Source organism: Cnephaeus nilssonii (genome assembly GCF_951640355.1).
Source record: "Cnephaeus nilssonii genome assembly, chromosome: 10".
Classification (NCBI taxonomy): domain Eukaryota; kingdom Metazoa; phylum Chordata; class Mammalia; order Chiroptera; family Vespertilionidae; genus Cnephaeus; species Cnephaeus nilssonii.
The window spans coordinates 84,091,395-84,105,290 of record NC_137081.1 but is presented as its reverse complement, the minus strand read 5'-3'; the positions used below and the strand labels follow the sequence as shown (position 1 = coordinate 84,105,290).

Genomic DNA, 13,896 nt, shown 5'->3' with positions numbered 1-13,896 from the left:
GCTCAGAGAGATGAAGTAATTTGCCCAAGGTCACACAGATACAAGGTTGCAGAGCCCAGATTCGTACCTGGAAATGTGGCTCCTGGAGCTCACTAGTTCTAGGTGTGGCCCGAGGGAAGGGAAGGGAAGAAAGGGGGAGGGGAGGGAAGGGAAGGGAAAGGGAAAGGAAGGGAAGAAAGGGGGAGGGGAGGAAAGGGAAGGGAAAGAAAAGGGAAAGGAAGGGAAGGAAGGGGGAGGGGAGGGAAGGGAAAGGAAGGGGAGGGAGTGCTACCAGGACCCACAAAACCAGTGAAGACTGTGGCCAGGAACTAGCTGCCAATGCTGCATTCACTGCCAGCGCCTCAGAGCCCCTGGACTGGCTGTGAGGAGGAGTCTGGCTCTGTCATAAGGGTGGAGGACACTGGCAAGCACCTTACGTTTTCAGAGCCTTTGTTTTCTCATCTGTATAATAGGAGAGTAATTGCTGATCCATAAGTAGGAGTGAGTGAAGGAGCATGTGCAAAGTACCTGAGCATCATAGTAGGTGCCTAATAAATGAGTTCCTTCACCCCTTCTCTCCTGAGTCAAGTTTGCTTCAAGCTCTGTTTAATTATCTTTTCTACAAATATGTACTGAGGGCCCACGTGGTGCCAGACCTTCTGTTAATCCCTGGGAAATACATCGATGAAGGAAGAGGCAGGAGCCACTTGAGGTGGGGTGGGGTGGGGAAATGGCTCAGAGTGACCAGGAAGAAACAACATGGAGTTTTAAGAAACCCACGAGAACACAAGACTTGACAAATGTTCTCTTCAAACAATAGCCTCAGGAGGGCGCCGGTCAGTCCAGAGATGCTGATGCTGTGCTTCACTCTGATAGCACCCCGGGGTGGGATGCGGGCGGGATGCGGGGGGGGGGGGGGGGTCTTCTGCAGGCGGGGCCAAGTGCATGCTGCACATCGCAGGCTGGAGCAGGAGACCTGCCCGAGTCACGGAGCTGCTGGGGCAAGAGCAGAAGCAGAAGACAGAGCTTTTTATTTCTGAGCCTGACGTCTTCCGGGTACACAGGAGCATTCACTTCCTCCCTTTATCCTCCGGGCTGCACTGGAGATGGAGAATTCTCCAAATCTGGTGTCACAGCTTATTTGAGATTTTAGCTCAGAATGGCTTTGGAGTGTTTTTCAAAGTTTTTATTTTATTGATGAGAGAGAGAGAGAGAGAGAGAGAAAGAGAGAATTGTTGTCCCACACATTTATGCATTCAGTGGTTGATTCTTGTATGTGCCCTGACCGGGGATGGATCAAATCTGCAATTTTGGCCTACCTGGAGGACGCTCTAATCAACTAAGCACCCTGCCGCCGGCTGCTGGAGTGTTTTGTAAACTAACCACGCCCACCTCAGGAGGAGGGAGCCTGGGATGTCCAGGCACCTGTCTGAGGGTCCGACTGGCCTGGCCAGCCCGGCGTGGGAGCAGAGTGCACCGAGGTCACGCCAAGCGCTGGGTGTCCATTTGCATCTCTAAATGGACTTTATACAGAGGACATTCTTGTAAGGCCCAGGCATTTTTCTGGCTGAAGAGAGGGGCTGAGGCTAATAGACGCCTGTATTTGGCCTGTGGACTAAAAAGAATCATTAAAAGAGTTGGGAGGTGGCCTCCTGGAGCCTCCCTTACAGCTTGGAGTCCTCCTCAGCTAGGCGAGAAGGGCCTCTTAAAAACGAGATTTACTCCTTCCTGGAGAAGTAGCTCGTGTGTGTGTGTGTGTGTGTGTGTGTGTGTGTGTGTGTGTGTGTGTGGCGGGGGGGGGGGGGGGGGTAGCGGGGGGCGGCGGGGAGGGTTCAGGAAGTCCTGGCCGCAGGGCCTCCTGGACTAAGGCTGTCCTAGGTGGGCTGAGGTTTGGTCCTGCTTGCAGGCAGGGCGATGGATTCCGTGATTCTCGAAGGCCCTCGCTGGCATCAGGATTCTGGGCTCCTTCGTGGCCATGTGGAGGTGCCTGTGCGCTCATGAGTGCGCCCTTGAGTGTTCGTGAGTGGCTGATGGGAGGCGCGCGAGAGTGGCCTCGGATGGGTGTGTCTGAAGCGCCGGCTCCCGGATGCGCCCGCTGCGCCCACTTGTGGCTCCCAGGCGCCTCTGGGAAGAAAGGAGCCTCCGCCGCGTCTGCCAGGGACTCAGCCCGAAAGAGAAAGGAGAAGGACAGAAGGCTGATGCCATGAGGGCGCCGTCTCCCGAGTGATGGCAGAGCGCGCTGCCTCGCCGCCGCCACCGCTCAGCCCCGGACTCCTGACGTCAGGGTAGCTGGGTCCCCCCCTCCGCGCGGAGCCCGCGCAGCCGGAGCGCGAGCTGAGCGCACCGCAGAGCCCGGGCGCCCTACCTGCGAGCCAGCCCCGCCGAGCCCCCGAGCCGAGCCAGGGCAGAGCCGCCGAGCCCGCGCCGGAAGCCGCCTCCCACCCACGCTCCCGGGCCACCTGCCGGACCCAGAGGGCGCCTGGCTGGTCCGGTGCGCCCCGCCATGCGCGCTGGGCTCCGCGCCTCTCCGGAGCAGCCCTCGCGCGGTGAGCACCGGCGCCTGTGCTGGGGCGCCTCTCCCTGAAGTAGTCGGGCGCCCGGAGCGAGGGTCGCCACGTCGGGGGTGCGGCCAGGACCCGTGGAGTCGGCCCCCGAGTTCGGGGAGCGGGGCCGCCCGCGCCGCCCCACCATTACCTCCTCGGGAGGCAAGGAGGAGCTGGTGGCGGCCGCTTCCCAGCAGTGGCAGCGGCGGCGGCGCGCCTGCCTGGCGGCCGTCGGCGTGCTCCTGGCCATGGCCCTGGGGCTGCTCATCGCGGTGCCGCTGCTGCTGCAGGCGGCCACCCCCGGCGCCGCGCACTACGAGATGATGGGCACCTGCCGCATGATCTGCGACCCGTACAGCGCAGCTCCGGGTGGAGGCCCCGCGGGCGCCAAGGCGCCGCCGCCTGGACCCAGCACCGCCGCCCTGGAAGTCATGCAAGACCTGAGCGCCAACCCTCCGCCCCCTTTCATCCAGGGACCCAAGGGCGATCCGGGGCGACCGGGCAAGCCGGGGCCGCGGGGGCCCCCTGGAGAGCCGGGCCCGCCTGGACCCAGGGGTCCCCCGGGGGAGAAGGGCGACTCCGGGCGGCCCGGGCTGCCAGGGCTGCAGCTGACGGCGGGAGCGGCCGGAGGGGATGGAGTAGTGGGTGGCGGGACCCGGGGCGGCGGCGACTCTGAGGGCGAAGTGACCGGCGCGCTCAGCGCCGCCTTCAGTGGCCCCAAAATCGCCTTCTACGTGGGTCTCAAGAGCCCCCACGAAGGCTACGAGGTGCTCAAGTTCGACGACGTGGTCACCAACCTCGGCAATCACTACGACCCCACCACCGGCAAGTTCAGCTGCCAGGTGCGCGGCATCTACTTCTTCACCTACCACATCCTGATGCGCGGCGGCGACGGCACCAGCATGTGGGCGGACCTCTGCAAGAACGGGCAGGTCAGTGACCCTCCCCGGCCGCTCCCGCAGGTCCCGCAGACCCCGTGCCCTAACTGCTTGGGAACCAACCTCCTTCTCCCCGCTGGCGAGCTCGCGCGCGAGCGCAACCGGGATCCCGCTCCCCAAAGCTCCCTGGTCGCGTTTATCCCCGTGTAACAGGGCGGTTGTGCCGGGAGAGCCCAGACCCCGCCACCCGAACCGCACTCGCCTCGCCTGCAGCCCCCCGGGCTCCGCGGAAGCCCCTTCCTTCTTTAGCTGCCCCTGTGCACGCGCTCGCCCCTTACTCTCCTTTCCTCTGGTGCTGGCCCTGGTTCCCACCCTTCCTCGCGGGGCCGGTGATCAGAAAGTCCCATCTTTCCTCCTTCCCGGACTTGCGGGCTGTGGAGAGGGGGCCGAGAAGGAATTGGCTAAGTTGCAGAGAGAAGGTGGAGCCTGGGTGGGAGCGTGGACCCCGGAGCCAGAGCCTGGGGCAGAAGGCCGACCAGGGGGCGCGGGGTGGGGGCCGGGAGGGACCTGGGCAGACTGCCCCGACCCGACCCACAGCTCCGCGGCTCGCCCCCAGGTCCGGGCCAGCGCCATCGCGCAGGACGCAGACCAGAACTACGACTACGCCAGCAACAGCGTGGTGCTGCACCTGGAGGCGGGGGACGAGGTGTACGTGAAGCTGGACGGCGGGAAGGCGCACGGAGGCAACAACAACAAGTACAGCACGTTCTCCGGCTTCCTTCTCTACCCGGACTAGGGCGCAGGGAGCGGGGCCAGGGGGCTTCCCGCCGCCCTGGGCCCAACGGGGGCGCGCTGTGCCCTGGCAAGGACCCCTCGCGTTTCATGACGCTTCTTGACATGTTGGAAAAGACACATTCCCGCTGTCCTCCCTGCCCCGCTCCCATCCCCAGTGTGTCTGCAACTCACTATGCTCTGGGCAGTGCTCCTGGCCCTTGGCCCCATCTGGGGAGGGAGAGGGCGACGCCAATGTGGTGAGATGAGCCTGAACCTGAACCCCAAAGGCGAGGACAGCAGCGGTGGCGGTGGCAGCAGAGTTTGCAAACCTGATTGGACTGGACAGGCTGGGCGGAACTGCCCTCTTTCAGTCTCCCTCCTTCTCCGAGTGCCCTGAGGCCGAGCCTTCCAACCCTGGCCAGTGAGGTAGGCCAAAGTGCGCATGAGCTCCCTGGGGAGTCCAATACTCCTGCAAATTTCCCTGTCCACCAGTCAAAACCCCACCGCCGCAGAATCCCAGCAAACGGAAATTCGCCTCTCCACCAAAGGCCTGACTCAGACGCACTGCGATGCATTAAATTATGTTTCTAGACCACGGGCTCCGATGTTTTTGTCAGGGTGGCCCCCAGACCAGTCGTCCAGACGTCCACTTTGACATGAAGACATTAACTGGGCCCGGAATAGCCCCATCTATGCCTGCTTGTCAGTCACTGCCCTGTCCCCGCCACCAAGATGGGTGACAGGATGTGGGGAGAGATGATACAGCACCCCACCCTTCCGAGAGATGGTATTTCTCCCCTGGGTTGCATCCTGAACTGGAGGGGCCCAGAGGAGGTGGGGAGAGGAGTGGCTGAGTCTCCAAGTTCGCAGCCTTGTGGGAGGACGTCAAAGAGCAGGAGTTTCTGGAGAAGGAAGGGGTAGGGGAGGCAAATGGGGGGCAGGGATGAGGCACTTGCCAGCAGATGTTTGTCCCTAAAAAGAAGTAAAAAGTCCCTCCGCAGAAACCCACCCTCTCAGGCATAAAGTACTCAGCACCCACCCATTTGCCCACACCACTGGCTAGGGCCACAGCTCTTACAAGAGCTGGTAAACTGAGGCAACCTGGGGGTCATCCAGCTCCCAGAATTCACCCAGAACTGCGTGGGAAGAGATATACACCATCCCTGGGGGAGGGAACCCTTTCCGGAATCTTCCCTTCCCATCTGCCCAGCGCCATGGCACCTCATCTGAGCCCCATTGTGTGGTCTCTTCTCGGTACTTCCCACCCCACCCCACACACACAGGGAGGGAAACAGCCAGCATGGCTTTGATTTTTTTATTTACTTTTTTGCTTTGTTTTTAGATCGTTGAATTCCAATAAATAATAAATTATCTACAAAATAACCAGTTAACAACCTGTTAGTACTGAGTTCATTTTGACCAGTTGTTTGAAGAGAAATGTGTGCACACGGAGGCAATCCCAGAGTGTGTGTACTGTGTAAAGCTGGAGGCGCGCGTGCACACACACACCATGTGGCTATAATGTGGTCGTCATCACTAGTCCATGTTACACATGTGCACACATACATGTATTCATAGGTCAATGTGGGTGACAATGTTCATGGCTGTATGTCTGCCCCCAAATCACATTGGGCTGAACTTTAGTTCCTGGAGGACGCTAAAAGCTGTGATTCCCCTTTAAAGACAATTATAGCCCTGCTTCAAGTCCCGTTGCTGTGGCTATTCCTCTTGATGCTCTTATTTTACTTGAATAATGTTGTATTGTCATTAACTTGAGTATTAGCAATGATTGCATCTGCTTTGAATCCAGGGATAAAGTTCTGAAAGACAGCAAGGCAGAAAACAAAATATATAAATATAAATATATATATATATATATATATATATATATATATATATATATATCACCACTCCCCAGTTCCAGGCTGAAACTGAACCCCACCCCTGCTGACTGAGGAGCCCAAGCCCAGCTGAGCCCAGGAACTGGGGAGGGCAGAGTCGGGCCCCATCTACAGTTGCATAGTATACATTTCTGATGCCTTGTCGATTGTATCATTCAGAAATGCGATTAAAACCAAATGTCTGAGACCCAAATGAAGTCTAATTGCTATGGATCTGCAATCCCCAGCGGGGCCCTAATTCTTTTTGACTTATTTGTCCCCTTCTCCGATGAGATGGAGCTTAGACACAAAGCCCTCGGTTTAAATTTCAAAAATTAAAATTGACATGCAGCAGTGGCTTTCCCGGGAGTGGGAGGAATTTCTAAGGAGGTGCCTGCACCCAGCTTCATCCTCTGCATTAAGAAGCAATTTGTACTTCTAACAAAACCCGTACCACTCCCCTTTGGTGGAAGGGCAGTAGGAACGCCTTGCCCAGATCTGGATGTTCATAAAACTTAGACACATTTGAATCTGAGATTCCTCCATCGGTATTCCCCAATGCAACCGGGCTTCTTGCAATTCTAATGCCCAGGCTGCCGAGAGGTGCTGTCAGCGGCTAAGAGGAGATAGATTGATGAGGCGGCGGCGGGCGGCAGGGCCAGGTCAGGAGCAGCCTCTTTCTGTCTGCACACTCTGCATGTCCCAGGCAGGCCCCTCGTGGCCCCCGAGGGTCATGATCCCGTGATCTTTCTGGAGGACTCCCTGGGAAGGAGGCAGGGAGGGCGGGGAGGGGAGGCCTCTCACCCCTGCCACTTTTGCTTGCCATCATCCTTGGAGTGCATGTGGAATGCAAGCAACCCTTTGCCCTAGACATTTATCATTCTTGCCTCTAGTCGAGTAAGCAGTTATTGTCAATCCTACTTATAAAGGGTTGTTTAAATTTCCTAATTGCTTTCAGGTCCATTTTCTCTGTGTTCTTAGGTTGGGATTACCGTGCTGGCACCCCGTGGGAAGTAGGAAAGGTGTTATTCTGGCCCTGTGGGAGGTGGGGAAATCAGGGCTCAGAGAGGTCCAGTGACTGGCCCATGTTCACAAAGCTTATAAGAGACTGAGCCTGGACTTGAACTCAGACCTCCAGGCCGGGAGCGTGTCTGGCTGCACAAATGGGGTACATCCACCTCCCAGAATTCCCGAGCCTTTGAGAGGAGAGCAGGTGGGTGGGGCAGACGTCTCACCTTCCTCTCTGTAGGGGATCTCAGCACGCTCTGCAGGGCCAGAGGACAGGAACCAGGCCTGATCGTTGGCCCAGGGTGCTCCCAGAGAGCACTCACTCCTGCAGAATTTGGCTGAATATCCTGGCCTTGGGGTCAGAGTTGATGACCCAGCAGGACCCTTAGGTCACAAACTCCAGATGAAGAGTTTGGACCTGTCTGTCTCCACCAGCAACCCCTTTCCCGAGGCTCACGGACCACCTTCTCCTGTAGCAGCTCTCCCTTCGTCCTCTCGGATGGGGAGGGGACGTCTTGCAGGTGCAGAGGGTTTCGCTGAAGTGAGCATGGCTGCTCCTTATGGGCAAAGGGCCCTTTCTTCATTCCCGTGGTCTGCTTCTATGTGACCAATTATTTTCAGGACCGCCTGCGTGCATGAGATACACACCTGGCCCGGAAAGTCGGAGAGAAGTTATGCCTCTGCTACATTTTCCTCTTATCTGTGTGAGCAGATGGCTCTGCTGGGCAGCCAAGACAAAACATCCAGGCCTCCCTCTGCAGTAAGCCTGATGACCTCATGGAGGGACCACAGTGTGTACTGTGGAGACCAGTTGCTCCGCAGCTCACCGATTCTATTGGACAAACACTTTTCAGCACTCACACCCAACATTTCTTTGACTGATGAATCATTTATGTATCCTGTCAATCCATACCTTAAAAAATTCTATCTTTTTTGTATTTATATTCATCAGAGGATCTGCACGTTCGAGTCAGTATCTATATTCCAGCTGGCTAACCACATTTGGAGACGGGTCTCCTCTCACGGGAATAAAAAGAAACAAGGGTCCGTTCATGTGTTTCCCTTCGACTTGCCATTTTCCCAGAATCTTAGGCAAGAAAATATGTTCTTTCATGAGTCACAGCAAGACTGTGCACTTTAACTCTCGGACTGCACAGTTCCAATCCATATTTTAAGTATTAGTGATGCTTGACTTTCTCTCTTTTTTAGATTAAAAATAAATAAAATGAAAGTTTCAGTATTTCCTTCTTACACCTGATTTTGAGGCTCTGATGTTGGCACTGGCACCTCCTAGAATCAAAATGGGCCGGGGTGCAGCACAGGGCCCCTCCGACGGCTGGGGAGATGGAGCTGGCAGGTGGAAGCGGGGGGGTTTTGGAGGAATGTTCTGGTCTCTGTTCCTGTTGCACTCTAATGAATGAGAGCACTCCCCAAAGGAGCGTGCATCATAGCAGTAAGGTTTAGGTGCAGAAAATTATATGAGCAGAGGTTTTTATAAACACATTTTATTGTAATAATTTCAAAAGTAAATGGAAGAGGGTAGTAAGCCCCATGTGCCTATCACTCGGCATTGACACTGACCCAATCATGGTCAATCAGACAGAATTACAGCTTGTATTGATTAAGACCTTATGATGCACCAGGAATTGGCATGAGGGCACGATTGCATTCTCACAACACCCCTGAGAAGAAGTATTGCTATTAATACCACTTTACAGATGAGGAAACTGAGGCTCAGAGAGGTGAAATGACTTGCTCAAGGTAAGGGCCAAGGTCTTTCTGACCGCAGAGCCCAAGCTCTTTGGGGAATATGGTCTGGACAGGGAGGTGAGACCTTGGAGACATCACAGTAAGGGCTCATTGATAGGAACAGCCTCCTGTCAAGCACTCTGAAGGTGACGCCCGTGCCAAAGCCTTTCTGTAGAGGCCTCCGAAGCATCTGCTCTCTCCTAATACTGTAATCAGGCTCTCTCCCGGTCTCCTCACTCTCCCGCTTCTTACAGCGCCACACACCTGTCATGCTGGTCCCTCTACTGGGATCCTCTCCTCTGGGTGAGCTCCCGCCCTTGCCCTTACTTCAGGGCTCAGCTGGCACTTCACCTCCAGCCTGCACCCTGGTGCCCATGGGTTTCCTCTTCTCCTCTTCCCAAAGGCCCATAGAACCCCGATCTTCTCTCCCATGATGCCTGTCTCACTATGATCACACGTCTGGGTGTCTGTCTTCCCATGGACTCTAGGCTTCACAAGGGCAGACCCAGCATCTGTGTGGGTCACCACTGAATGCCCCACCCCTTGAAGTTAGAATGGTGCCTGATACACAGAAGATGCTTAATACATGTTTGTGAAATGGATGGATGGATGGGCGGATAGGGGAATCCTGGAGATCCTAACAGGGTGGATTTTAGAAAGTTTTCCACTCGGGTGTCTGACTTTATTATTATTATTTTATTTTTAAAATACATTTTTGTTGATTTCAGAGAGGAAAGGAGAGGGAGAGAGAGATAGAAACATCAATGATGAGAGAGAATCACCGATCGGTTGCCTCCTGCACACCCCACACTGGGGATTAAGCCCGCAAACTGGGTATGTGCCCTGACCAGGAATCAAACCATGACCTCCTGGTTCATAGGTTGATGTTCAATCACTGAGCCATGCCAGTCGGGTGGGTGTCTGACTTTATAGTGGGATGGAGGGTGGGGATCTTCTTAGCGAGCTGAATACTGCTCTTAACCAAAGGACCCCTTGGTGCCTCCACCCCCGGCCCTGAGTTTTAAGGTTTAGGTGAGTGGGGAAGACAGTGTGCAAAGGAGCATTTATCTCAACCCTCGAGGTGCTTGTTAACCCTCCAGAAATCAGCAGGATGACATGGGCTATGACCACTGCCACCTGCGCTGATGTAGGGCCTCCAGATGTCCCTCAGCCTCCTGGGCTGCTGGGCAGTAGCCTCACTTCCAGTGGGGCCCCTCAGTTGGTGCTTTTGCCGTCCAGATTCTTTTATTCTCCTCAAATGAATAACACATTTTGAAAAATTGTGGATGTGATATGCACTTGCAAAAAATGTGAACGAATTGTAGAGAGATATGAGATAGTGAGCATTCCCTTCCTCCTTATGCAATCTCCTTCCCCAGAAATAATAAAGAACATTGCACTCTCAACACTGCTCTGCACCGGCTTTTTCCTGGAATGGCCCTCTTGAGCAAGTCTCCTTTACCGAGGTGCACGCCATTGCACCACCGACCGTGAACCTCAGCGGGTTAGACCACCTGGGAGCTGTTCCTGACGTTCCTGCTCCAGCAGAGGAACAGCCTCTGCAAACTGCCCTCGTGTGGGAAAACCCTACCTTCCTTTCAAAGCAATGGAAACAATGTCTTTGTCCAATGTCTTTACAGGTTATCGAGTGCTTCCCCTCTTTCTGTTCTCAGCGTCTCCCTCTTGGTATGTTATCTACTTCAGCAGCCCGGGGCCTGGGACTGAGTGAATTAAGGAGAGAGATCAACTCCAGTCAGCCCAGTTTTGTTCCTGGCGGTGGGGAGAAGGAAGGGAGTCCTGGCTGTGTGTGTGTGTGTGTGTGTGTGTGTGTGTGTGTGTGTGAGTATGTGTGCACGTGTGAGCATGTGTGCATGTGTGAGTGTGAGCGTGCATGTGTATGTGTGTGTGTTGGGGGGGGGGGGGGGAGCATGCTGGGCTCCAGTTAGGACGGGCCTTGCTGCTGCCCATGTGTTGCTTTCAGCTTTTCAAACCTTGTTAAAGATGCACTGTTTCCGAGGAGGGTGAGGGCTCCCGGAGGCCGGGCCCTGGGGTTTGGGGCCTGTGGCGGGGAGACTGCCTAGAGCGAGTACCGCTTTTTATGTTGACTCTTGGGCAACTGACTGGCAGAGTTTACTCCCCGCTCCCCCAGTGCCGGCTCCCGTCCCCTTTCTCCTCCCGCCTGCCTGGAGAGTTGTGTTTTTTAGTGGTGTGTGCCTGCTTCCCCACAAGGGAATTGTGGGAACTGGTAAACGAGGCCTCTTTCTTCAGGTGGAGGCAGCCTTTCGCAGGGTCACGGTGTCCTGAGTGCAAAGCGGACAGGAACTCGACTCCCATGTGGCTAGCCAGCTGTCCCCAGGCCTGCGGTTGGGAGAGTGGCCCCTTCTCCTCTCCCCTTCTCCCTCACATCCTGGGTGCCGGGCTGGGTGCTGCTGCCTCTCCCCATGCACTGCACCTGGGGACGTGGGCGGAAGACAGGGCAGGGCAGGGTGCTCTGCTCGCTGCCCAGCGGCTCCAGGCCAGCGGCAGAGACTGACAGGCGCAGGGAAGCCAGGCCACGCTGGGCATCTGACGTGTGCCCTGCAACCAGACTGAGCAGTGGGCGGCAGCCGCGTGCACCAAAATAGCCCAGCCTAAAGCAACCAGGTCACGGCGCAGAGTGGAAAGAGGAAGAAAAAGTGGTTTTAATCCTTTTTTCATTTTTTATTGCGCTGAGCTATATCTGTGTTATCTTGTTTCATTTCATCAATGATGGCACTTGAGGCTCAGCTAGTTAAATGGCTCAAGAGTTACGGCAATCTGTGAGGGTTGAAGCTGAGGCCCAGAGAGGGCTCGTGATTTGCCCAAGATCATACAGCGAGGAAGCTGCCCGAGTTTGAAGCTCAAGCCTGTCTGATTTGAGGTTCTGCCTCTTGTACTCCAATGCCCTGGCTCTCAACCTGGCTGCTGGGAGTTGGAGGCCTGTCACAGGACCTCTCTATGCTCTGGTTTCCTCTTCTAAAGTGCCACCTACTCCTTAAGACTCTGGGTGGGTGACTGAGCTAATGGAAGTCGCCGTGTTCATGGGAGGCGCGCAACAGAGGCTGCTGATATCCGCATTCAAACACTTGTTTTGAAAAGTCACTTTTTCACTGGTACCACTTGGCAACTTTTCTAAGCTACTGATATTCAGCGTAACGCAGTCCTGGGCTTTGAACTTGGATTCAAGCCCACCTTTACCCTAAGCTGGCTCTGCAATGCTCTGACGGATACTTATTTCACTTGCTCAGCCTTACCGTCCCCCACTGTAAACGGGGGCCAGTGCTCCTGCCACACGGGGAAGGTTTTAATGGGCTGTCACACACAATGTGAGGCACGAAGTCGGTGTTTGAGACCCCGGGATGGCAGGTGGTGTTGCTGAAATGGTTCTTAGGGGTGTTCTCTCTCTCCGGAGCTGACACAGTTCAGGAAGCATCAAATCCAGGCTGCTTGGAATGAGAAGGGGTGGGATTTCGGTGTCAAGAGCTGGCATTTCTGAGCATTACGATTGGTTAGGAGCCACCAAGGGCATTTCCCAAACGTGTCTACAATCCTTTGGGTAAGTCTGTGAGGTGAAGGTAATTGGACCCATTTCACAGATGAGGAAGTAGAAGCCATTTTCAACAATTGTGTGTCAAAGCCAGGATTCACCCTGGTGCCTTTGCCTCCGTTCAGGCCTAGGGCTCCCAGGGAGGATGAGCCCCACGGTGAGCATTGCTGACCTGCTCCCCGGGCGTTGGTATGTGTGCAACGACCCGGTGCGGATCCTGGCGGGACCCTTTGTTGACTCCCAGCCCCTGCCAAATTGGGCCTGGGGCCCTAAGTGTCAGGGCTCTGCTGCATGAATATGCAAAGTCCTGTTGCCGCCCAGCTCTGTCACTGCTGATTTCAAATTGACACACACTGACCGGCGGCTCAGGGCCTGCTGCTGTGCATAGCAAGAACACCCGCTAATCCCTGCTGGGGCTCCTAGGGTGGGGTGAGTGGGTGTGCTGAGGGCATGCTGTCCAGGCCACAGCCTCTCCCAAGGGTCTTACAAGTCTTCGGAAGGTGGCCTTCTTCTGCAGCTGCGGATGCACGTGGAGCCTCAGGCCCGACCAAGGGCACAGAGTCCCAGGGCAGAAGCCTGCTGGCCTTCAGAACGCAGCTGCACCACGTGTTCCATTGGAAAGCTGCTTAGCGGGTGCTCACTGTGCCCCCAGCTCTGTGGCAGGAGACCCGGTTGCTACCCTCTTTCAGTCTGGCAGGTGACAGGAACATTAATTATCAATGATAACAGAGAGAGTACTCCTTCGAGTACCTACCAGGAGGCGCCTGTGACTCGTGCGACCTCATTTGAAACTCTCTGTAGCCTGCAAGATGGGCGCTACTCTTTCCCTCTCACAGCTAAGGAGCTGGGACTTGAGATGCTAACTGACCTGTGCTACAGCCCAGAGCTAAGGAATGGTGGGGCCCAAGTTCAAGCCAGAGCTGTCTGGCCACAACACACAATAGAGGTGCTGAGGTGTGTGCTGAGACGTTGCACACACGGGGAGGGGTGGCCAAGAGGGCTGCTCTGGGTGCAGGAGATCTCCATCTGGAACCAGAGGGCCTGGGACGGGTGAGAGTAGTCAGGAGGGCTTCCCAAAGGTGGTGGCCCCTGAGTCAGGGGTTGCCACATAAATTGTAGGCATCATCCTTAGTGGGCTTGCAATGAAGCTGAGCAGGAAAGACACACACACTGAAAATTTACTGGTTAGTTATTAATTCTTCAAAGACTGACTGAGTGCCTACTCCATCTATGTTGAGCTCTGTGCTAGGCCCCAGGGTATAAAATATCCTGAGATGTGTCCCAGCCCAGCCGGGACTCTCAGGGGAGGAGAGAAGCCAGACCAAGGCCCCATCCAGGGAAGTGCCACCTGGAGCAGGGAGGAGACAGCACCAAAGAGGGCGTCACTGAGCCCAGGGTGCCCTTCTAGTGGGAGGGGCCAGCCTGGGCAAAGGCATGGACGTGGGGCTTGCTTCTGGAAGGGTCTCCCGGGGTCTCTCCCCATGAGAGTGTATATGTGTGTGCACATTCACGGTGGCCGG

General features: G+C 55.7%; 1 protein-coding gene across 1 annotated transcript; it reads left to right on the top strand.

Annotated features, from left to right (window-relative positions):
- Positions 1 to 2,770: 2,770 nt before the first annotated feature.
- C1QL2 (complement C1q like 2) lies at positions 2,771 to 4,196 on the top strand (the record flags this gene model as incomplete). Its single annotated transcript, XM_079782713.1, has 2 exons — positions 2,771 to 3,454; positions 4,017 to 4,196. The coding sequence occupies 2 exons, from the start codon at positions 2,771 to 2,773 to the stop codon at positions 4,194 to 4,196; spliced, it is 864 nt and encodes a 287-aa protein (XP_079638839.1).
- Positions 4,197 to 13,896: the final 9,700 nt, after the last annotated feature.